The 23,549-nt window shown below is 61.1% G+C and overlaps 3 protein-coding genes across 5 annotated transcripts in view; 1 reads left to right on the top strand and 2 right to left on the bottom strand.

Moving 5' to 3' along the window:
• The window catches only part of ABL1 (ABL proto-oncogene 1, non-receptor tyrosine kinase), a 139,663-nt gene extending 136,444 nt beyond the window's left edge, over nt 1–3,219 (top strand). Inside the window, exons 10-11 of one of the 2 annotated variants that reach the window (XR_004277661.1) lie at nt 1,778–2,001; nt 3,063–3,219. Coding sequence is in view for 1 of the 2 variants with exons in the window: in XM_032308734.1 (XP_032164625.1) it covers nt 1,778–1,824 (47 nt within the window). In the remaining variant the exon portion in view is untranslated. Of the gene's footprint in view, nt 1–1,777; nt 2,021–3,062 lie in introns of those variants that run through there. The other variant, XM_032308734.1, reaches the window with a different exon arrangement.
• A 191-nt stretch (nt 3,220–3,410) lies between these two features.
• Nucleotides 3,411–3,890, bottom strand: QRFP (pyroglutamylated RFamide peptide). Its single transcript, XM_032308738.1, has one exon. It carries the CDS (start codon nt 3,888–3,890, stop codon nt 3,480–3,482), a length of 411 nt encoding a protein of 136 aa, XP_032164629.1. The 3' UTR covers nt 3,411–3,479.
• An 8,843-nt stretch (nt 3,891–12,733) lies between these two features.
• FIBCD1 (fibrinogen C domain containing 1) overlaps nt 12,734–23,549 on the bottom strand; it is a 30,969-nt gene continuing 20,153 nt past the window's right edge. For both annotated transcript variants that reach the window (XM_032308658.1, XM_032308659.1), the window contains 3 exons: nt 18,227–18,323; nt 14,282–14,461; nt 12,734–13,829 (listed from right to left, as the gene is read on the bottom strand). In XM_032308658.1, coding sequence (XP_032164549.1) covers nt 13,570–13,829; nt 14,282–14,461; nt 18,227–18,323 — 537 coding nt within the window. In that variant the 3' untranslated portion in view covers nt 12,734–13,569. The remainder of the gene's footprint in view (nt 13,830–14,281; nt 14,462–18,226; nt 18,324–23,549) is intronic.

Genomic DNA, 23,549 nt, shown 5'->3' with positions numbered 1-23,549 from the left:
GGGACCCCAAGATCATGACCTGAGCCGAAGGCAGATGCTTAACCGACGGAGCCATCCAGGCGCCCCTCAGTGAGCGTTTTCTTAAAATTACAGCTCATATACAGAAGCGGTGCACTACAGATGTGCTTTGTGTGACCACCTGAAACCCTCTGTTTCTTTAATGAGGGAGATTCTGTCCCTGTCCTCATTTAACATGCCAGGAAGCTGAGACTCAGAGATGTGAGGCAGCTTGCCCGAGGTCACACGTGCCACCATACGCCGGCTGTGCCGGACCAACTTTTCGGCAGTGCAGATGGCCCCAGCATGACCAGCAGAGCTTGCTCCAGAGTCCGGCTCCTCCCTCTATCATGGAGTAGAAGAAGTCAAGACTTAGAGACAGCCCAGCTTCGCCGGTGTCAGGATTTGCTGCAAGAGATCCCAGATTGAGTGTCCTGAGGAGTCGATTTTTAAATGTTCTTGGCACAAGAGGCACCCGGTGGGACAAGACTGAGCAACCGTTGTGACTGTCCCACCCTCTTGGGCGGGACCCTAGCCCCCTGCCTGGAGGGTGACAGCATCTTTTCTGGGTTGGGGTCTTGAGTGGACTCGGTCATCCAGTGTCTCCAGCCCCGGGACAAGGGACGAGCTGGTGGCTTGTTTACTAGGACAGCTGCTGGGTGACTTGCTGCCCCATGAGCCTCTTTCTTTCTTACACATTTTTAGGAATATTTCAAACACATGGGAAAATTCAAGCAAAAACATTCCCCCAGCAGTTTAATAGCTAAATAGCTTTTAGATCTGCACCCCAAGAGGAAGGCTTTTGTGTGTGTCTTGTGTCAACAGTGAAAGGGTGCAGACAGCTCTCCGGTGCCTGGACTGGGGGAGACAGCATTGCCACGCCAGGTGGAGTGAACTCAGACTGCCCAGGGGAGCTTAATCTGTGCTGGCCAAGTCAAGGTTTTCCGAGGAGACTCACCTTCCCTAATCTAGAAAGTGATCTTACCCACCAAGGAGGGTGCGGGGATGGCATGACAGGCCCCCAAACCTTGAGCAAGTCTCACTGGGGTCGAGCGAGGGTTAAAGAGGCGAGGTAGCCAGATACAGCAGGAAGGACTTAACAGAGCAATGCCCTTAACAGTTCGATCGTTTGGATTTTCAGGGTTATTGAGCTCGAATGTACAAGCAACTGGAAGGAATAACTTAGTCGTTGATTGCTGCTGAATGATGAAAGTCTAATGACAGGATAGCCACTCTCCTGAAGGCCTAACCCCCTCCTTTATCTCTGATTTCTCTGAGGTTAATCTGATCCTACAAAATTAGAAACCAGCCAGTATGTCCCCAAAGTGTGTGTAAACACGTGCGGGAGCATCTCAGCCTCGGTGACCTCCAATTTCTTGTAATCGGTGACCACAGAGGCGGCTCCTTTTGTTCTAAGAGGAGAAATGGGCAGGTGAGGCTCACCCGGGGACCCTGCTGCAGAGCGTCCCTCTGCCCTTGGCCTTTGGTGTGTCCTGTCTCGCCTGGTCTTTCCAGGAGCCGGTTCTCTGGCTTCTCTCTATATGAATGAGCAGAGGGCGGAGTGATCCAGCTTGCGGTCCCCACCCCCAGTGCCCGGCCCCCCTCCCAACAAAGTGGAGGTGAGCACAGCCGGGTGAGAGCCTGGGCTAGGATCGCACTTCCTTCACTTGGCCACTTTCTTCACAGCTGGAGCTGCCCTTTATGGACACGCTGGGACTCATTTTCTTGAGGTTTGCCCTCTGTGGCTTGAGGGCTGAGTGTCTGCCTCTTTTATCAACAGACGAAGACCCTGGGATGTGTTCTGTCCCCATCAGACTGTCACAATAGCAGGAGGCATCCTGGCTCGTCCCTTCCCTGGACGGAGATGGAAGCCAAAGAGTATGATGACATGCCTCCCAGGCTCCGTGGCGCTGTCTGGCCCCTCTCCCGGTGGGGCCCGTGTGCCCAGGCGTGGGGCAGAAGCAGTGAGGAGCTCTGGGAGAAGGCAGCTCGCTTTAACATGAGGTGATGTTCTGATTCCTGTCTTCCCGGCCCGTTCTACCACCCAATTTCCGCACTCCCAGTCAGCTTGGCTCTTTTGTAGCTCCGATCTGTCACCCCTTAATAAAGTGGCTTTCTGGCTGCCGGGGATTGAGAGCTGCTACCGGGGAAGGTAAGTCACTAATAGAATGGAAAACACTGTGAAATGCTCCAAGGTGCCAAGCTGGGCCCAACCCAGTGTGGTTCTAAAAGGCTAATAAAAATCCACCAATTAATTGTGACAGCTCAATGGAAAATTATTCAATTGTGAACAGGGCCAAGCAGCAGCTTGAAGGAAGGAGGGGAGATGTTGCTATAGTAACATCAATCCAGGTTCTCATCTCAGCGGTGGGAGCCAGCCTGGGAGTGAGCAGCATCCGACCGCCGTAGCCGACACGGGGCGGGATGCGGGACACGGCAGAGCAGCGCCCAGAGGAGATGCTCTTCCTTGCCCCGGGCTTGCAGCCACTCCAGGCTGAGCGCTGGCCTCCCCTGGGGTAGAGAAGTTGTTTTCAGAATGCTCTTTGCTTTCAGAAAACCAGGGAAGGAGCCATCGAGTGCAGGAGGAAAATGCACCCCGTATTGTGTTTCCCTCTACCCTTCACCGTGGGTATTTTACCGACTGCCAATTAAGGGGCTGCCGGGACAGGTGTGGATACAGGCAGCACGAGCTCCATCTCCCCGGAGTGGAGGCAGTGGCAGCTCAGGAAAACAGAACTGCTGGGGCCCAGAGGACCTGTAGGCAAGAGCCAGGTGGGCCTTCCATTGTGGTTCTGCAGTTACAACTTTTATTTCAAAAGATACACACAACACATTCATATTCCGAACATTTGAAAGGCAACCTTGCTCCAGCAAATGAATGCCTTCCTTGTTCGTCTCCCGCTAGACTGCAGGCTCCGCACACACGGCGCCACCGAGGACAGTTACCAGAAGGGAACGGGCAGCCGGTTCCGAATGACATCTCGACACCGCAGTGGGGTTTTCTTGCCAGAGGGATCTTGTGTTAACGGGATGGGGAACAAGATTTTTTTTTCTTTAACTTTCAGAACCATCCTCTCTACCCGGTGGGACGCGTTCACTCCGAGTTGCACTGTGGATGTCAGCGGCAGGCGTCCCCGTGGAGGCTGTCAAAACTTGGATTACCCACTGCCATCAGCAGCCCCCCTGCCTTCAGCCTGGAGCCCACACAGCTGGCCCTGCCTGTCCACATTCACGGCCCTGGGAAGGGGGCGGGGACGGCTACCCCAGGGCCACGCTTCCTTCTTCCCAGGGGTGCAGCTTGCTTTGGGCCACCTCCTTTTGGATCCCATCCGGTCTTTTCCTCGGTGCCCACTAAGTGATCCTACTGCTAAGAACTCATGACAGGCATCCCCTTGCCTTCTTAGTATCCTGATCTTTCGGGCTCAAGGAGAAGACAGGAGGGGGAGTGGTAGCCGGGAGGGTCCACGGACGCCCCGGCCCCCTCACCGCCGGCCGAAGCGGAAGCTGAAGCCGCCTTTTTTCCTGCTGTAACTGCTGAGCTCCTCGGCCAGGGTCCCTAAAGGGCCGCTGGCCTTCTCACCATCTGCGGGGAGGAAGCCGGTAGCCTTGCTGCCATCATCCTGCCTCCCGAACCGGAACGTGAAGCCAGGGCGCCGTCGGCCCGACACCTGCAGCTCCTTGGCCGTGACCAGCAGGCCGTGCGGCTGTGGGGCCCTCGGCCACCCAGGGGAGCCCCGTGGGGGGAACATGCGGTGTCCCCCGGGCAGGTCGGCCCAGCTCATTCCGCCTCTGACACCTCCCACGGTGGCAGCGGGCTCTTCTCTGTCCAAGAGAGGAAGGCAGGCACCCAGCGGCAGGAGGAGGAGGCACGGCAGGGCGCGTGGGCTTATCATCTGGGCCGGAGGAAGAAGAGAGGAAGTTACCGGCTGCACGCGTGGGCCTTGCGTGACAACTTGTCAACAGTGTTTCCCGGGGCCTGGGCAGCCATCAAAGGCTGGTGGCTCCGTGGAGCAAGCAGCTTGAGGAAGTGTCACTATGCTGGGGGTCAGGCCTTTATTTTCTTAGCAGGCTCAGGAGTGATTGCACCAATTAGGCTGATTCTCCTCTCCTGCAGTCCCTGCATCTGACGGCCTTGGCAGCTTAGCATTCAAATACCCCCGCTGCTGGGACGGCTGACGGCCGTGCACCGTGCGCCGGCAGCCCCCGAGTGCCATGCCATGCAGATTGGAGCTCGTTCTTTTTTTTTTTTATTTTAATTATTGACTCTTGGGCCATATCGTTTCAGAGCCACAGGGCAGAAAATTCATAGCATTGATCTTGGTTTCCAACTTGATCATAAATGGGTCTGGCTAAACTGTGCTGCCGGGACACTCAGCTCGTGTCCCTCTAACATGGAAAGGAGTTGCGTCCAGGCCTAACTCAGACACCCACCGGGGAATGAGCATGTGGACGTGGCGGGGCTGCCGAGGTTCCCTACGAGCTCCGTCTGTGTGCGCGGCTGCGAGTCCTCTTTACAATAAGCTTTGTTTTTAGGCCCTGTTCATCCCAGGTCTTCAGGCACGAAGACTGTCAGGAAGGCTAAGAGGTGGTGCCTGGGCCACACAGCGGGCAACGGAGGCCTGAGATTTGGGATTCTAACGGCCAGACAGCATCTTGGTGTGCCAGGCCCATGGGCAGAGCTTCCCGGCCCCCTCCCGCACTGTCCTCACAGCCCTGGTGCAGGGCAGTCTTCCCCTCTTCTGGGGGGGAGGCCGTCCGCGAACAGGGGACTTGCCCAGCGTCTCACAGCGAGCGTTACAAGAGACAGCTGGGGTATATGCCCGGGTCTAAGTGACTCAGAATCGCTACGCTACCCCACAGATGGCAGTCCGGGGGGATTCGAAACAGAAATAGAGCTTCCCCAAATGCCCCGGCTTTGACAAAAACTGCTCATTCCCTCTGAAAGGAAGCCTTTTTGGTAATGACCATGGTGAGTCGGAGCCGGCTGTTCTGAGGAGCAGCTCTGAGCCTGAAAGAGCGAGCTGGTTCTGGAGAAGAAGCCTGGGATCCCCAGAGCCCTTTCCAGAAATGGCTCCCTTGAAGACATTTCAAAGTGAACCCAGCCAGAAGGCTTTAAAAAAATCATAAAAGCCGCCCTCCTCCCTACCTAAATCCGGCTCCTAACTTCCATCACCTCATGCCCCGGGGCTGGAGCCAAGTCTGGCCCAAGGCGGGGAAGACTCTCCATCAGGGCCCGGGGGAAACGGGGCGCTTTCCACCCGGTGGGCGACTCCACCTGCGGATGGCCTCTGGGGCTTGAGGAAAGGTGTACTGACGCGTAGAGGAAGTGGCTCCTGTCCCCTTTTGGGGGTTCGTGGACCCTTCAAGAACATGGGGGAAGCTTGGGACACTTACCACCAAAAATTGGACCCCAGCATAAGTTGGCGCGTCAGACCCCAGCATTCAGGACATGGCAGGAGAGGCACACAAGGGAAGACCAGGGTGGAACCCTCGAGGGTTCCTGCTGGGGATGGAGCGGCTGGACTCACCGTGCTGCGCACCTGCTCCCCGGGAAGGCTGCTGGGCAGGGTCCTCTGGGAGGTGTCTTGGCTGGGCGGTGTGGTTCCTGGCTTCTCCCGGCTTTATATAGGGCCCTGGGTGGATTGCCGCTGCCCTCTGATTGCTGCACATTCCTGACCCTGGGATTCCATTGGGGACGCCGGTGGTGAAGGACGGGGCGGTGCGGACTGTGTTGATAAAAGACCCAACACAGACAGGATGTGGTCTGATGAGTGGAGCAGAGGGGCTGCCCTTTACCCAGAGGCCGCCTCACTTGGAGGAGAGCGGGTAGCATCATTAAATCGCGGGCACAGACCCTTAAGTCCTTGGAAGAGTTGTGCATGGCACGACCCCCCCAGTCCTAGCAGCGCTGCCTTTCTCGAGTCAGCCTCACTTTTTGGAGAAGTGGGGGCCGTGTCCACGGCTCACCCAGCCCTGCCCCGCCAGCACAGCCGTTCCCGTGGGCTCGGGAAGTCGGACACCTGGGAAGCCGGCAGCTGCCTCTCACTCCCTCACTCCCGTCTGCGGGAAGTTGTGTCAGGCGCCGTGGTTCGCCAGCTCTGGAGCCTGGCCGGGGGCTGAGTGGGGCAGCAGGACGGCGGCTTCACCCTGCTGCCCCACTCATGGACATGGAAGGGGTTCGGAGCCCCTGGCCTGGCCGATCCCCTCTCAAGCCCACGTTCCCTGGACCACAGTCGATGTGTTCCTTCGAAGGGAAGGCTGGGCTTTCCCACCACAACCCCAGTGCCTGCCCGGGTGCCTGACACCCATTTGGGAAAGGAAGGACACACCTGCAAAATGTTTTCAAAACTCGCTGACCCTCCGCTGGGTGGGTGACCGCGCCTCGCTTTCGGAACTAATGTTGCGAGGGCTTTGTGCCGTGGGGACGGGCGGTGGAGAGGAAGCTGGCCACCCAGTGTGGGATTTGGCAAGGGTTGGGGGAGGACGGTCATGGTCATGGCTCCGGCTCTTCCCACAGCTGGAGCCACGATGGAGGCCGCCAGCATCCATCACACCCCGGGCATTTCTCCCCAGGACAACTTACGCCGCAGTGGGGAGCGTCACACGGTGCCACCTGCACGGCCTGCCCGCAGTGATCTCAGGTGCTCACCCCATGGTTACTCTGCCTGCCTCATGGAGCGACCCCAGGGTCTGCTCTCGGTACGAGGATCTGCATGGCTGAGCCAGGGCTAGGTGCCCGGTAGGGGTGAGTGCCCTGCGGAGTACGCTCCCAGCCCGGGCGGAGGTAGGAGGCAGGCGCCCATCGCAGGGGGACGCATCTGTCTGGGTACCAGCGCCCTGGCTGGTCCGGCAGCCTGCAGCCCCAGGAGCCCCTCCCCGTCCTGCCCTCCCACCCCACTGCCTGTGCCTGGGATGGGCACCCGTGGGGAGACCAGCCCAGCCAGGTCCCCAGACTCTAGTACTCGCTTGGCCTCGATTTCCCCTCTCCTGAGAGCGAGCAGGGCAGTGAGGAGTGCAGGTGCCAGGTGAGGCTGGGGACAAAGCATAGAGGGTTCCTCTAGTCCCGGGGGGCCCTCGCCCAGCGGACTATCACCTCGGCCTGTGCAGTGCTGGGGGTGCGGAGAGTCACCCCACCATCACACGCGAATGGAGATGGTCTCATGGGCACTACTTCTCCCCCGTAGACCCGAGAAGGGCGAGAGGCTATCCCCCTGCAGGGGGAGGGGCAGGACTGGGGCCCAGTGGGTCAGAGCCCTTGGCTGTGCAGGAGCAGGCCCAGCCCCCATCCTGAACCCTCTCCAGGCCCATCTGCAGCAGGAACATGGCTCAGCTTTGGACCTGTCCCCTCTCCCCAGGCAGGTGTGGGGGGAAGGGGCACCCCTGTGCCGACCAGAGTAGGTGCAGAGCCGCCTCCATCCCCAGGGCGGGGGTGCCTCTGAGGGGCTGTTGTGTGTGTGTGTGTGTGTGTGTGTGTGTGTGTGTGTGTGTGTGTGTGGCGCGGGGTCACTTTATCTCCCAGCCAGTGCAGGTCTGGGGTGACTCTGGGTGATGGGATGTGCCTCAGTCCCCTTGGGTGTCAAATGAGAGGTTCTGGTTCCTGAGCTGTGCTCTGTGAAATTTCTTGGGGACAGCTGTGGCGAGTGGGAAGGGCAGGCGTGGGGTCGAGCCCTGAGGGCCACCCCAGACCCCCCCAGGAGAGAAGCTCCACTTGGGGGTTTGACACACCGAGCTCCGAGGTTCTGCTGTGAGAACTACCACTGCCCCAGGGCCCATTCAGAACTGGAGGCCACAGAAAGTCCCGAGTGTTGGAGCCTGGGCTGGGTATGGGGGCAAGGTTGGGGGCGAATAGCCCACAGATTCCTCAGCCCCGAGCCATCCTGTCCTCAGGCAGCAGTGCCTGGAGTCAAGTCTGATGTTGGATTTGGTGCCAAACTTCCCAACTCCTGGGCCTCGCCAGGTGTCCCCAGAACAGCTGGCCCAAAAGATTGTTGGTTGGTTTGTTTTAAGAGTTATTTATTTATTTATTTATTTATTTAGAGCAGGTGCGTAAGGGGTGGGGGACAGAGAGAGAATCTCAAGCAGACACCACACCCAGCTCGGGGGCTCGATCCCAGGACCCTGGATCATGACCTGAGCCGAAACCAAGAGACGGACGCTCAACCGACTGAGCCACCCAGGCACCCCCGAAAGATCGTTTTTAAGTGTACTTCCTGGGCTCCCTCTAGGGAACGAGAAGTGGGAGAGGGGACAATTCTGGGCCCCCAGAGCAGTGGCTGGGCGGGCTCTGGGCTGTGGGAAGGTCATGGACGGCTCAGGCCGTGCCGGTCATCGGGCAGGAGGATCCATTCAGGCTCCACTTCCCACAGCAGAGGCTTTTCTCAGGGGCAGAGTAAATGGGGTGGAGGTTGCTGCAAGGTCCTGCTTTCCGACACCAGAGAGAGATTCCCTGGGAAACTGCCCTAAACGTCAGGGCGGAGTCCCAGGATGTCCAACCAGACTAGCAGCCCCCACTTCCCTTGCTTCTCTGTGTGGGGCTGTGACTTTGCAAGAGTGGGACCTGTTGGGGTGACACAGCATGGCTGTGGAAAGCCCACGCCCCTCACGGGGCTCTTGGACCCCCCTCCTCTCCTACGACCTTTTAACCACACGTGAGGACCCAGAACTGGGCACCATCTCTGGTTACACACCAGCGGTCTTGGGGCCAGTGACTCTCAGAGCCTCCGTTTCTCCACAGGCCTGGGGATGGCAGGGGTGCCCACATCACAGCGGGTGCTGCGAGCTACTGGGTAAAAGCTGGGTCCGGTGCAGTACTCACTCCACCAGTGCTGGCTGCTCCCGGTGTTCCAGAGAGCCCAGGCAGTGCCCTCTTCATATGCGTGGGCCCAGGGTCTGTTGTTCCCTGCCAGACTCCCGGTGCTGCCAGCTGAACCCCCTCCCACCACCTCCCCAAAGCCACAGGCAGCCTCTTCCCATGCCGTAGGACGTGCTGTTTATGGCTGAAACACAACCACCCTCGTCAGCTGTGAAAACCTGTGGGGCTGAGTTCACGGAATCTTTCCAACTGGTCCCATGAGCTGAGGCAGAGCAGCTTCCCCCCGAGGGTCCCCCGGCAGGTTTGGTGTCTGAGGGGCCTGGCTGGACCCCTGGAGCAGGTGTGGCCCGTGGTGGCCACGATCACTGCAGTGACGTCCCACGGACCTGACAGGGAGCTGGCAGGACCTCATTCCTGTCAGCCAGGAACACTGGGGCAGGGCGTTGTGCTCTGTGAACAGTCTGGAAACTTCCAGCCGCTGGGACAGAGCCCTCTGTCTACCGCATGGCTGGGAGCGCAGACACCCTCCAGCTGCCTCCTCGGTGGGCCTGAGGGGGACTCTGGCACAGCCATACCCCATGGGCCCCACACTGGCCCTCTGATAGGGGCTTTGGTGAAATAAACCCGGGGGTGGTTTTGTCCTCAAGCTTCTCACTGGTTTTGTGAATGAACAGCCATTGGGGGCTGTTGTTTTTTGTTTGTTTTTTAATTTATTTATTTGACAGAGATCACAAGTAGGCAGAGAGGCAGGCAGAGAGAGGGGGAAGCAGGCTCCCTGCCGAGCAGAGAGCTTGATGCGGGGCTCGATCCCAGGACCCCGGGATCATGACCTGAGCCGAAGGCAGAGGCTTTAACCCACTGAGCCACCCAGGCCCCCCAGGGGCTGTTTTTAATAAAGTCTCAGCTCCTCAGGACTCCAGCCCCAGCAGAGATCCTGGTTGAGGAGGGCGGATGCACAGGGTCCTCCCCTGAGGCCCAGCCTCAGGAGGATGTCCCCACTGGGTGCAGCTCGGGGCAGGGCCAGACCTCACCTCCCCAGCTGCTGGCCGGCTGTGCCGACGCTGCTGCGAAGGATCTGCCTCAGCCTCTGCGGGGCACGGAGTTCTCCGGGAAACACTGTTTCTGCGATAGAAATCAAGACGGGAGCGGCGAGGCAGTCCCGGGAAATGGTGCGGGAGGCCGTCGCGGAGCCCGCCCTGCGCTGGATGTGGGGCACCGAGAGAGGTCAGAGGCGGAGGCCCCAGCCGAGTCACCACGAGATTTTATTAGGGACAGGAACACACAGGACACCGCCCAGACCAGCTTCTGTCCCCGAACCGTGCTGGCTCCCCAGCCACTCTGAGCCCCCGCCCCCCCAGCCAGCTTTGTGTGGACTGTCAGGCCCGCCCGTCTACACAGCCAGAGGCCGGTCCCCACTGGCTCTGTCTCCACACGGTCCCACCACGGCCAGCCCCAGCCATGGTCCCGTCAGCCGCTTGGCCCCTGGGGGCTTGGGAACAGCTGTCTCCCTGCAAGCAGGTGGAGACACAGGCCCTGAGGAGGCCCGGCCCCTGGGACCAAAGCCTCATGTCCTTTGGCTGAGGTCGAGCATGTCTCGCCACCTGCACAGGACAGAGATGCGTGACTGACCACAGGCCTAGCTCAGGCCCCCCGGCGCCCCCATGCCTGCAGACACAGCCTCCCTGCCCTCCCGGTGTCGCCTGGCAGTCCCTGTTGAAGTATCCTCCGACTCCTGGGTGACAGGGCTCAGGGCCCAGCCAGGCCGGTCAGAGGCCGGTGTGAACGAGGGTGGCCAACGGTGGGCGCAGGGGGACAAGGAGGAGACAGGCCTGCGACATGACTTCTGCCCCAAGACAAATATTTATGAAACCAATTCTCATGTGGCTGCGGGGCGTGTGGGGGGGATGCAGTCTGGGAGCTGCTCCTAGCGCCGTCCTGGTCTCCTGGTGGCCGGTGCTGAGGCCATCAGGGTGGAGGCCCAGGAACCATCCGTCCTCCAGACCCAGCGAGTTTCGTGTCCGAAGTGTGGGGGCCGCAGAGCGAGTGCGGTCACCGGCCGGTTCCGCAGGACCTGCCTGTGCTGGCGGAAAGGAACCTTCAGAAGCTTTGTGGGGCCACATGCGCTGCCCCGGGGTCCTGTGTAAAGAACCCCTCTTCTGCTTGGCTCGCTCTCCTCATCAGAGGACAAAGGAAAGGGACAGGGACTTCGGTCAGTTCACATGGGATAGTGGGGCCACAGGCCCCCACCGCCAAGCCATCAGCTCGGGCCCCTCGCACACATTCGTCGTCCGTCAGGCCTTGGTGGAGCTGCCTTATGCTGCTTGCTGTCCTCACAGCCTCTCTTCCTGTGGTCACTGCCACTCACGAGGCAGCCATTCCCGGGGACATCACAGCGGGGGCTCCTGGAGCCCAGAGCCTGCCTTGCCCACCAAGCCCCGAGGGAACATGTGCGCGGGGCTATCTGTGCCCTTTAGGAAGTGGGGTGTGCCGGCCTTGGCTGTCCCCACCAGAGGGCTCTATGCCCAAGCAGCCCAGCACTGGATCTGGCCCAGGTCCCATGACGGTGCCACTGCTGGGCTGGGCGTGGGGCTGGGGCTTTCGGGTAGGAAGGAACAGGTGTCTGCATGTCGGCGGATGCTCCTGGAAGCCACCCTCGGCCTCCCTCCCGCCCGGCCCAAGCCCCGGCACGTCTGTTGTGCAGCCAAGCCCTGGCAGGAGCGCCCTGAGCTTCCTGGCGCACACGCACATCTGTGAATCCATTTACATCACGCTCACCAGGAGTTTGTTTGATGACAGATCAGAAAACGCCTGACACTTTCCAAACAGTGGCTGGCACCGTGAGGCTGGCAGCGGAAGCCGGCTCTAGCTTGGGGCTGATGGGGGAGAAGGGGGCTCCCTGGGATGAGGAGTTGGGGTCCCACCCGGCCTCTGCACTATGGCTGGGGGCCCCCAGCAGCTTGGGTGGGCTGGCTCCCCTTCTAGAGGACGGAGAAGGGGCTGACAGGGGACCTTCCCTTCATGTCATATGGAGCCCCCCACACTGCCCCGGCCACCCCTGCAGCTGGGCTCCTCCCCCAGCACGGGTCACACTGGGCTGCGCCACCTGTCTCTTGGCCGCGTCTGTTTCAAGTATGGCGCCCACAGGCAGGGACTCGGTGCCATCCGGCACCTGGGCAGGCCTTGGCCCACAGCAGATGTCCAGCGAAACTTGGCTGAATGCCATGACCAGGCGGAGCTCCAGGGGACGGGCCGGCTGGCATAGCGGGTCAGCCACACTCCGACCCCTCCTGCTGCCCCTGGCTGACTCTGACTCGTGATTCCTGCAGCACAAACTCTGGTGGGAGGGGGAGAAAGGAGCCCCACGCTTCCCTATTTGCCCGTGTTCACCTGACTCCAGGCGTCCTACAAGGAAATAGCCCGCCCTCCTGCCTGAGGGGGTCCCTGGTACGGCCCACCCCATCCCAGAACCTCTCAAGCGGCCCATCAAATCCCCCCAGGTGGGAGCTTGGAAGAACAGCCCCGTGCTTGGTTCTGATGGCGAGGGCATCAGGGGCCCGGCACTATCCAGGAGGGGGGTTAGGGCTGCTCTTTTTGGCTGCTGACCTCAGGACCCGCAGTTGGGTAGGTGCAATGTTGCGGGGGATGATAGGACATTGGGAAGATTCGATGGAAGAGTGTGTCCAGTGTTTGGCGGTGCCTCAGTCCCCCTGTTTGCCCAGTGAGTCCCTCCCTTCCCCCTGACCTGAGGTGGCAGCACCCATAGTCACCAGTAGGGGGCGGCCTCCCCACTGAGACAGCAGTCTCCGGGCGGACCAGGAAAGCGCTCCCAGACCCCTCCTGGTCCAGCCTCCACCTTGCAGGCCTGATGCCAGGAGACCCTAAGACCCTGGAGTCCCTGGGAATTGGGGAGTGTGGGGGGGCAGCCCAGGAAATAGAGAGGTCCTGACGGGCCAGGCCGGGAGGGAGCAGGACCTGCCCCAGTGTCCCACAGGCAAGAGGACAGGGTGGGGTGGGGCTCCGGCTGCCCCGGAGGGCAGGAGGCTGGACACAGCAGCCCAAGGGACTGAGGACCTCCCAGGCCTGCGGGTAGAAGGCAGGCGGGGAGCCCCGGGGAACTGGCCCTGGCCCCCTCGGGCTAGGAGTCCCCACAGACAGCTGTGCCCCAGCCTGGCCTGGAATGGTGGGATACGGCTGCCAGCCCCACACCCCGGGCAGCCCTTGCCGCCACCACTCCCCACGGGCCTTGGGGAGAGGTGGGAACCCCGGGCACCATGGAACTGAAGGAGGAAAGCCTGGAGGGCCGGGAGGGCAGAGAAGGCCGGCCTCGGACCTGACTCAGATCCAAACAGTCCCTCTGTCCACTGAAAGGGCTGCAGGGGTGCCACCTGCCCCTTCTCTGTGCCCCCCAAGCACCAGGGGTTTGGACCAGCCAAGTAGAGGGGCCGGCCGGAGTGCTCGGAGGACTGCTGGCCGAGGGAAATCAAGACTCTTACCCCAGGAGCCAAAGTCTGGGCAGGCAAGATTTGGGGCTGTTAAGTGGGCCCTGCCCCAGGTCAGCAGAGGTCAGCTGGGGGGCGGGGACAGGGCAAAGGTAAGGTGCAGCCCCTCCAATGTGACAGCAGGTCAGAGGAGAGGTAGGGTAGGGTCGGGCGGGGATGGGGAGGGGTGAGGGGTTGGGAGTGGCGCAGGGTAGGGTTGGGCGGGGGATGAGGGGCGAGCGGGCAGGGGTGGCGCGGGTGGAGGGTGGGCGCCGCGCCCATCTAGCGGTCCTCACGGACCGGCCGGATCTTCATCTCCGAGAACTTGAGCGAGTACTGCCAGCCCGTCCAGGAGGACCACTCGATGCCGTCGGCATAGGAGGCGTGTGCGCCGCGCAGGTACTGCCCGTTGAGGTTGGACGTGTGGCAGTTGCGGTACCACCAGGCGCCGCGGTAGAAGGCGGCGCAGTTGTTCTCCGAGTGGTCGCTGTCGCGGTCCTTGGTGGTGAACCTCATGCCGCCATGCTTCAGGAGGGAGTCCCCTGCGCGGAGGCGCACACGTGCAGGCGTGTGTCCCGGGGACTCCCAGACATGCAGACCCTCACCCGGGCATGTGCACGCACGTCTGTCCTGACACACCCATGGTGTCTGTGTGGCTCGCGGGTCCCCATGGGGCCACCTTGAGGGTCCACGGTCTATCCCTGGGTCCTGGCGGTCTCTGTCCCCCCTCCCCCCCTTTCATACACTCCCTGTCCTGGCCATGCCTCCCCTTGAGAAGAGAAACCCAGCCCAGAGGGGTGCGGCCACCCCACTTGACAGGTCCAGCAGAACCCAAGCCCCAGGCATCCTGATTCCCGGCTCGGGGCTCACTTTGCTCATCTGCAGAATGGGTGAACGACTCGGGTCCTGCCGTTTCATGCTGCTGGGGTGAGGGCCAGGCGGGACTTGAAGGAGGAAGCCAGAAGTGCCAGACCCCTGTGGCCTGGGATCCTACCTGCCGTGCCCGAGTAGTCGGCCACGGTGAGCGGGTACCCGTCTTCCTCGGGGTCCACGGAGAACAAGCCCACAGCAAAGCTCCCGTAGCGGGCGTAGGCTGTGCCGTTGTCGAAGTCCTCCAGGTCCACGTGGAGCTCGTACGTGGCCTGCGTGGTCAGGGCGTGGATCCTGCTGAGCCCTAGAGTGGGGGGAAATGGCTGAAGTCGGGGGGCTTACAAGGGGACCCCCACAGAGGGAACTGAGGAGACCCAAGAGCCCAGTCACGCGGCTGGCGACAGGAAGGTTTGCGCCGTCAGCCCCGGGCTGTGTCCCTCCTCCGGCCGGCCTGTGTTTGGCAAGAAACTGAGGACTCACCGTTTCTCTGTTTGCTTTAAGTCATTTCCAAATGTTTGAGCGGAAGGTTAGTAGAAAGACGGCAGGAGTCCGAAGGAACCTGGAAAATCTGGGTTGAGGGTGACAGCACCTCTTACCCTCACTCCCACTCTGGGCTCCAGCAGGAAGGGATCTGGTGCTTGTATGCACTGCCCTGAACCTGGCCTCTGAGTCTTTGCACATGCTGTTCCCTCTGCCCAGGACACTTTTCCCTACTCATCCCGGTTGGGTTTTGTTCGTGTTCAGGTCTCAGCTCAGGAAGGCTGCCGGGCCTCCTGCCGGATTGAGGACCTCTGCCCGCCGGGAGCGCCCCCTCTCCGTGTTTCTCATTCTGTGTCCCCGCTGCCTGTTTCCTTGTCTGCTCCCCCCGCCCCATACACAGCGTGGAAGCTCACGACTAACTCCCAGCATCGGAGTGCGGCTCGGTACACAGGAGGCACTCAACAAATGCTGGCTTAGCGGCTGAGCAGCGGAAGGCGGGGTCTGAGTCTCCTGCCGGCTCCAGGGCCCCCGCGCCCCAGCGTCCCTCACACACTCACGTTCAAGGTGCTTCCCTGCCAGTTTGATTACCTCTTGATTAAGAGGGCGTTTAATTAAAATTACAAGTTATCAGCATCTAGTGACATTTCATCAGCCTCTCCCTCCTGAGCTCCAGACACCCCGCAGGAGGGTCAGGGTGTAATAGTGCAAGCTAAGGGGGCAAGAAGACCGTGCGGCCCCTTCCCCACCCAGGCCAGAGGGAAGCCTCAGGCCCACGGTCCAGGGCCAGTGCTAAGGAGAGCCACCCTGAGCAGTGAATGGCCTTGTCCGAGGCAGACCCCACCCAGGCTCTCCGGGCAGCATCCCCAACCCCCGCCCTGTCCTACTTTCCCAGGACCAGGACCCCCTGCCTCTCTCTGCTTGTCCCTGGGCTCCCCCTCTGGGGGCACCAGCGTGCACCCCAGCTTGGGCACCTGTGCCCCTGGCCTTCCGGGGCCGAGGTGAGGGGCCACAAGGGCTCCACATGCTGTAAAGGGCAGGCCGGGGACAGTGATGACAACTGCCCACCCGCTGGACGGCCCTCGCAAATGCCAGCCACCGTTCCAAGCGCTTCACGCGGCGTAATGAATCCAGTGGAATTAGAATGAGTCCAATTTAATTAAAGAATCCCTGTACAGCTCTTAGAACAGGGCCTGGCCCACTGCACACATTATCCAGGTGTTTGCTGCTGCTGTTGTGATCAGCGAGGCAGGGGCCCTGTTGTCGCTGCCTGACAGCTGAGCCTGGGGCACAGGGAGGTTAAGGGACAGGCCCGGGTCACACAGCTGGGGAGTGGCAGAGCTGGGATTTCAACCCAGGCAGACCTGCCTGGACTCCTTGCTCTTACTCAGTTCTCGTCCAAGACAAACAATCCGATCCAGGGAGAGGGCAAGAGGGACACCAGCCCAGCAGGAACACTTGAAGATTCCAGATTCCTTTCCCCCACTGAGTGGTTGCTGGTGCCCAGAGGCCCACCATTAGCACGCCGTTCCTCCGGGCAAAGCCGTGCTCCTCCCCGTGCCCAGGAGGGGCCTCTGGCAGGGTGCCCTGAAGGAGGGGCAGGGTGGGGCCCCGAGGGTCCTCTGCTGTCTTCACCCTTCTTCCCACAAAGGCCACCTCCTTCCCTGCTCTCCCTCTGTCTTCACTTCTTGTGTCTCTCCAACCCCCCTGCTTCGCTGGGCTCCTGAATGCTGAGCTGAGATCGGACCCCACCCCCATCAGAGCTGGAGGCAGAGGGAGCTGGTGGGTTAAAATGGAGAGGAAAAATACTTAGACCCCCAGACCTCTCCCCCTCCCCCCCCCGACAAACTCCCAGATGGATTAAAGATCTGAACCTAACACAAACACTCAAAAACATTAAAAAAATAAAAAGGAGACATCTTTGTAAAACTGGGAGGGAGGAAAAGCAGGACCTAAAACCCAGAGGACATGAAGGAAAAGACAGGCAAGCATCGGCTACATAAAATTTTAAATGTCTAGGAAATAAGCAATAATTTTACAAAAAAAAAAAAAAAGAGAGAGAGAGACTGAAAGACAGATGACCAGAAGTAAATACAGATCATGGGCACCCGACAAAGAATCAATAACCTTAATATATAAAGAGCTCCCATAACTCAATAGGAAAAGACAAAACACTAGGTGGGAAGGTGAGAGAGGAGCATGGAAAGGCAGAGGGAGGGAACGGCCAGGGGAGTTGAGGGTTGAGTTGACATTCTCCTCAGGGCTCCCTGTCTGCCGGGAGCTAATCAAGGCCCCGCTTAAATGCTTCCTCCCGCACCTTCCGTGGCCGCTGATAGATTTCAATTAAGATGCGGTGAGTGGCGGAGTCACCAACACTGGTCCAAGGAGGTGGGTGGTGATGCGGAAACAGGGCCCCCACCGGGCCACCCTCTCCCCATCTGACACACCCACCCAGGTGGGCGGCAGGGGAGGGGTCTTCCCACCCAGAAGGTCCTCTCCCGCAGCCCCTCCCCTGCCCCTGCTCTCACTCGTGCAGTTCAGGGTGTAGTTTAAAGCTTCTGAATCCTGCTTAGGTTCCCTCCATCCCAAGACTCACATACACACCTCTCGTTCTGGGTCTCGCTTTGCTCCCCCATAAAAGGGGAGGACAATGCAGGCCCATCCACCGTCTTAGGGTAGGTGCGAGGTGTCAGGGTCGAAGTCTACAGAATGGGCTTGGCATACAGGAGGTGCCCGCTAAATAGAGACTCGGCGTAATAAAGTTCTGTAGCTGGTCCCTGTCTGGTAACAGGACACGGGGCGGGGGGGCCAGGACAGAGAGGGTCCTGCCCTCGTGAGTCCCAGGGTCGGGGAGAAGGACATTAGGCCAATGACACTGTAGATCACCACCCAGGTACCTCTGGCCAGGGGGGCAAGTGGTCACGGACCTGGCCCCACCCCTGGGACTGACCCCGTCTTTCCCCCAGAAATTCCCCTGAAACTCCTACAGGCCTAGGACCTTCCTGACCCCCACCTGGGAGCCCAGCCCTCCAGACGGGGCTCCGCACCAGCCACAGGCCTCACACCTTCGTCCCCACCTCCTCTACCTCCTGCCTCAGCCCTGCGGGGGGCGCTCCCAGCTACCCGGCTGTGGGGACGTCAAAGTGGGGCCCTGTGCTGTGGGGTGGATGAGCCCATTAACGTGGGGTGTGTCCAAGGCTGTGGGTTTTACTTTATTTTATAAAGTGTATTTATTTACATCCTCTCTACACCCAAGCTGAGGCTCGAACTCAGGACCCCAAGATCAAGAGTCCCACGCTGCTCCAACTGAGCCAGCCAGATGCCCCGATTTTAACGTGTTAAAAATATCAACAGGGTGACTGCCAATGGGGGCACAGGGCTTCTTTTTGGGGTGGAGAAGATGTTCTGGAATTAGGTAAGGGCGAGGGTCACCCAACTCTGTGAATGTACTACAAACCCCTGAATCGTGCTTTAAAACGGTGAATGCTATAGACAGACTAAAAGAACCCAGACCAGGTGGGGAGGGCGCGTTCCCGCGGGCTGCGGTGCACGGACACACAGCTGCCCGCCTTGCTGGTGTCCCGGCTCTCACCTAGCCAGTGCTCCCCCGTGAGCTTGCCGAAGCCGTCCCGGTACGCTTCCCAGCCTCGGAAGAAGTTCACGGAGCCGTCCTCCCGGCGCTGGAACACCTGCGAAGGACGGAGAGCTGGTGTCTGCCCTCCCGGGACCCCAACCCCGACACGTGTCCCCTGCTCCACTCGCTCCTTTCGGCCGCCTGCCTGCTTGGGGCGGTCGTGGGGCCTGGAGCAGAGCAGGGACTCAAGGACCTCACGATGGCCCCAGGCGGGACTGACTAAATGCCCCCAGACCTCCCCAAAACGTCCCCCCAGGAAGGAATCACGGTGGACGGGGCTGGAGTAAACGCGGCTTCCAGGCCCACCTCGGCTGCCTCGCTGTGGGACCCGGGACTGGTCCCAACCCCGGCTTCGGCCTCACTTTCCCTACAGGCCAAATAAGAAGGGTGGGGAAGGGCCCTAATACCTCCTCCCAGGTCGAAACAAAACTGGGCAAAAATCCATTCTCGAGTTTTGAAGAACCGAGAACACAACGCGCGCCCAGGCCTGGCCTCCGGAGCTCCATCTTGCGAAACGGGGCTGGTGGAGTCACGCACAGCCTCCCCAGAGAAGCGGCCCCGGCGGGGGGGACCAGTGGGGCCTGGGGGACCGGAGCCCCAGCCGCTTCCGGGGGTGGGCATGGGAGTCCACAGCCCGCAGGGATCTGACTCCGGACCAACGAGCAGCCGCGCTGCGTCTGTAACTCATGTTAATAACATCCGCGAGTTGGGAGTCAGGAATCCCATCGGTTAAATTGCTTTGAAATAAGTGCCACGCTGCGCCAGGCCCGAGCTGCCGCGAGTGTTTACAGGATCCGCTGACACTCCTGTTCCCGGCTGCCCCGTTCCAGCTCGTTCTGTGTAACAAGCCTTTTCCTCGCTCATATGCCGAGGCAGCCCCGGCGCCCCCACCATCTGCGCCCACGAGCCAGGCGGTAGAGATCGGGCTGCGAGCTGCCGCTTTCCTGACGAAGCAGCCTGATTTCAGTCGCCCGGAACCGTCCTCCGCCGGGAGCTCGGCCTCCTGCTCGGCACGGGTCCCCGGGGACCCCGATCTCGGTCACAGCCTTTGCTCAGCTGTGACGTCAGGGAGTGGCCGGCCTCCCGTCCCTCCTGTCCCACGTCGCAGACCTGGCCGGGCCCCGACGGGTGCAAGTGCTCCGAAGGGACTGGCTGGGGAAGGAAGTTCGATCGGGCTCCGAGAGATCTGAGAGGTGCTGGGCCGAGGTATTGACGGCCCGATTGGGACCCTGAGCACGTGCCCTTTGAAAGGCTTAATCCTGGCAGAAGCGCAGGCGCTCCCCGGAGAAGTCTCGAGAAGGCAGCAGGCGGCAGGAGCCTATTTCTGCCAGAGGGGGAGAGAGGCGGGGGGCCGGGGAGGGTGGGGGGGCGACAGTCAGGACCTGGGCCCTGCCGCTTAGAGCGCCGGCCACTGGTCCACCTCTCTGTCCTTGGGGGGTCACAGCGGCACCTCCCCCGTGGGCCCTGGCGGTCCACTGAGAAGACACTCAGGGCCAGGCACACCAGCGCGTGCCGGCTGCAGGAGAAGGACAGCACCGAGCCCCAGGCCAGGCCGGGGGTCTCCCCTCCACCCCTCCCTGTCAGCCCCCGTCCCGGGAACACCCTGCTCTTCCTTCCAGACTCGGGCCTTACGCACACCCACCCTGAGCCGCCTGGGAGCCCACCCGGTGCCTCCATCATCCATTCAGATGCGCCAGAGATGCTCTCCCTTAGGGCAGAGGGACACAGGGGACCCCCCCACCCCAACCAGATGGGAAGCAGGACCGCTCTACGACGTGGGGACAGTGGGTATGACCGGCACGGCCGGCTGCTGGAGGGGAGTCCAGGGTGGGCCTGGAGGGGGGCAGGGTCCTGACCACAAGTGTGGCCGTGTGGCCTGGGGACATCACTCCTCCCCTCTGGGCCTCGTTGGTCCTCACTCGCTAACAAGCCAGGCCTGTCCCCCCAGGGCCCCAGGGAAGGATAAATGGCAGGACCCTGGTCCTGTTATCCCCACCGTAGTATTTTTCCTGTCACTGCTGTTAGGGGGGTGGTCTGCTGGGCTTTTGGGCACAGGCAGGGTGTAAGCCCTGGAAGATGAGACAGACGGACCGAGTGCTCAAGGTGGGCTGCCGTGCACAGCTGGCCATGGCTGATGCCGGGGCCGAGTCGCTCTCACTGAGTCCCTCTCACGTTCTTACTCACGGAATCCTTACCCCAACCCTGTTCTCCACCCCCTCATCCTCAGAGTAGACAGAAGCTCGGACACCAGCCGGAAGTCGGGGGGGCAGTGAGCATGGGGGGGGGTCAGACCCACCCCTTACGCCCGCAGCCGAAAGCCAGGCTGGACACCAGCAGCCAATGTCCCCCCCTCAACGTCATTCTCATTTGCCACTGACCAGCCCCAGGAGGTGCCTCCTTGTCCCCCCGCCAGGGCTTTTAAGCCGACCTCTGACTTCTGTCCGCCCCTCTCTCCCCTGCCAGGAACAGGCCGGGGCCCGGCTGGGGCTCAGCCTGGGTGCGTGATCAGCGGGTGAGAGCTCAGGATTTGGGGGCTGCCTGGGCCCCCCCCCGCCTCTCTCTTGCCCCAGGGACAGTACGCCTCAAGCAACCACGAGGGGAGACGCTCCCAATGAGATGATTTGAGTCTACACCCGCTGAGAAGCCACCACGACTGTGGGCCCACGTGAGCGTGTTCACCCGTGACCCGTGAGCCACCCTGGGAATGGCCCAGACACCTCCATGAAGACGCTTTGCAGAAGCGGCACTTAGACTCGATGCCCAGGACCCCGGGAGAGGCAGGTGACGTCATGGCACACACACTCACAGATGTTCGTATTGGAGACAAATCTTCCTGCACTGACACTTGCCCTTTGAGATACGGCTCTCTGGATGCTGCCGGCCTTCGCCGTGGGCCTTCCTGCCTCCTGGGCTGAGTGACAGCGGGAGCCGGCCCGGCCGGGATCTCGGGCAAGGCACCCGGGCCCGCCCGCAAGCCAGTCCCTGCTCCGTGTGGCCCACGGTGTCCAAGGGCCCTCGAAGCCACAGAACGGTTGCCAGTTCTCCAACGTTTGCAGGAGTCGGCTCTCTCTGACTCAGAGGCCCAGGCTGGGCCACAGCTGGACCTCCGGGACGCTGGCTGGACGGATGTCACCAAGCAGAAGGCCTTCAATTACAGAGCAAGGGTCAGCCAGACAGGAAGGCGGAAGAGGGAGCAAGGAAAGGCCGGAGGGAGCCACTTGCCGGCCACCTGTCCCAAAAGAACGTGAATCCCACTTAGGCCAAACAAATAAGGGGGGTGGGCAGAAAGAGGTAGGGAAACAAAAGAATGCCTTCTGAGGCTCAAATCTTCACGGGTCCGGCTCCCGGATGTCTCCCTTGGGTTTTAGCAGCAAAGTGACCGAGGCAGGATGCCAGCCACCGGCCGGCCGCTCGAGCAGGTGGCACGTAGGAAGACAGACAGAGCGTGTTTTCTTGATGCGGCTTCTCAAAAGCCAGTGCCTGTCGCCCGGCGTGTCTTCCAAGTACTGCTTGGGGGCTCTGCCAAGGGAGGGCTGGGCCCACATGGTCCCGCAGATGGTGCCGGGCGGTTCCAAAGGAAGGAGCGGCAGCATTTTGGGCGGTGGCAAGCTGGGGGGTGGGGGAGCAGAGTGGCCGATGGTCCCGCGTTTGTCCGCCGGGCTCCAGGGGCCCGTCTTGTGCTCCACGTCTCTGGGTCACGTCTCTGCCGGGACCCCCTCCTCGGATGGGCCCTGTTGGACTGGCTCCTTGTCTGCCGTGGGGCTAAGAGCCAGAGGCACATCCTGGACGCCCCAGCCTGGCTCCGTGGTCTCCCCAGCCCAGAGGGCTCTGTGCTCCCGTTTGGCGAATGAGCAGGCCAAGTGCGCGAGGTGGGGTGACCACTGCAGAGCGGGGACACCCTCAGTGCTGAGGGGGTGTGCCTTGCGTCCCCAGGCCTGCAAGCCCACTCGGCCCTCAGTGCAGCTGAGCTGGGCCAGCCCCAGGAAGTGCCCTTGGGTGGCCCCTGGGAGACCAAGTCTCATGAGGATTTCCAGCAACAGGCCACGTGTCCTCCTAAGTCTGGGCTTCTCTCTTCTGCAGAACGAAAAGCTTGCTGCTCCAGGCCCTGTGTGCCAAGCCTGGGCTCCCAGGTTGACTCAGGCCCTCAGAAAGCTCACAGCCTCGGGAGAGGAGGACACAGAAACCAGCAGTCACAGGGCTGGGCAGCTCCTAACGTGGCCTGCTCCTTCTGTGCCTATGCCTGTTCTCTTACCTATCAAACAGGGGTCATACAAGCTCCGACCCACAAAGACTCGGTCATGGTTACCAGCGCTGAGGGGATGCACATTAGTTCAAAATGGTGACAATTGTTGGTACATTTGCTGGGAGCTCAGAGGGGGTTGGGGCCTCTGCTGGGGTGGGCTCCAGGGGGGCTGCCTGGAGTAGGAGACAATCAACTGAACTGCTTATTGAGCAGGGCCTTGGCAGGTGGTCAGAGAGGCCAAGAGATGGGCGCTCGCTGGGTGGGTCCAAACCCTATGAGATGGGAAGGGGGTGTCTCTGCCTCTTCAAGAGTCCCCAGGAGGCAGCATCTGGGACCTTCCCAATACTCGGATGAAGCTGCTGACGAAATCCCTTGCAGGCAGATCTTGTGGGTTGTGCAGCTTCGGGGTCCACCAGCCCCCAGACCTCCTGGACAGGCGAGTCTGGGCCGGGCAGGGGCGGGGCGTTGAGGCCACGGTGGATTCTTGTTTCTAAGGAACAAAGAACTTGGACGGGCCATGTAGTCCTTCAAAGGCGGCCGCTGCGGAGGCTCTGCCCACTTTCCCGGGTGGCCGTGGTTCCTCGAATCCTTTCTGGGCACCTCTGGGCCGTGCCCCCAGGGTGCTCCCCGGGCTTGCTGGCAGGAGCACAGGTGCAGAAGGCCCCGGATTTCGAATCTCAGCTCTGCCTCTCGCGGGCCGTGTGACCTCAGACGAGTCACAGCCCCCCTTCCAAGCCTCAGCTTCCCTCTCTGTAAAGAGGAGCCAGCAGCAGACCCCTCGCCACCCCTGCCGGGCTGCAGGAAAACGCGCCGTGAAGAAGCAGCGTCAACAGGGCGCACAGTAGGTCTAACCAGCGTCCCCTCCCTCCGCTTCAGAGCCAGCTGCCAAGCCCAGAAGGAAGCGGTGCTTCTCCTTGTTTTTGACTGAAAATGGTACCCCCGGGCTTGGCGCCCCGCCATGCTTCCCGGCTTGGCAGTCGGTGCCTGCCGGCTCCTGGCAAACGGTGCTCGGAGCTGCCATTTATCAGATGCTGAGCT

The sequence above is a fragment of the Mustela erminea genome, chromosome 12, assembly GCF_009829155.1.
Source record: "Mustela erminea isolate mMusErm1 chromosome 12, mMusErm1.Pri, whole genome shotgun sequence".
Lineage (NCBI taxonomy): Eukaryota > Metazoa > Chordata > Mammalia > Carnivora > Mustelidae > Mustela > Mustela erminea.
Note: the sequence above shows the minus strand (reverse complement) of the source record. Positions and strands in the feature narration are given on the sequence as shown.

Excerpts from the sequence above, each read along its gene's own strand:
- QRFP (XM_032308738.1), bottom strand. The coding sequence starts at position 3,890 with ATGATAAGCCCACGCGCCCTGCCGTGCCTCCTCCTCCTGCCGCTGGGT.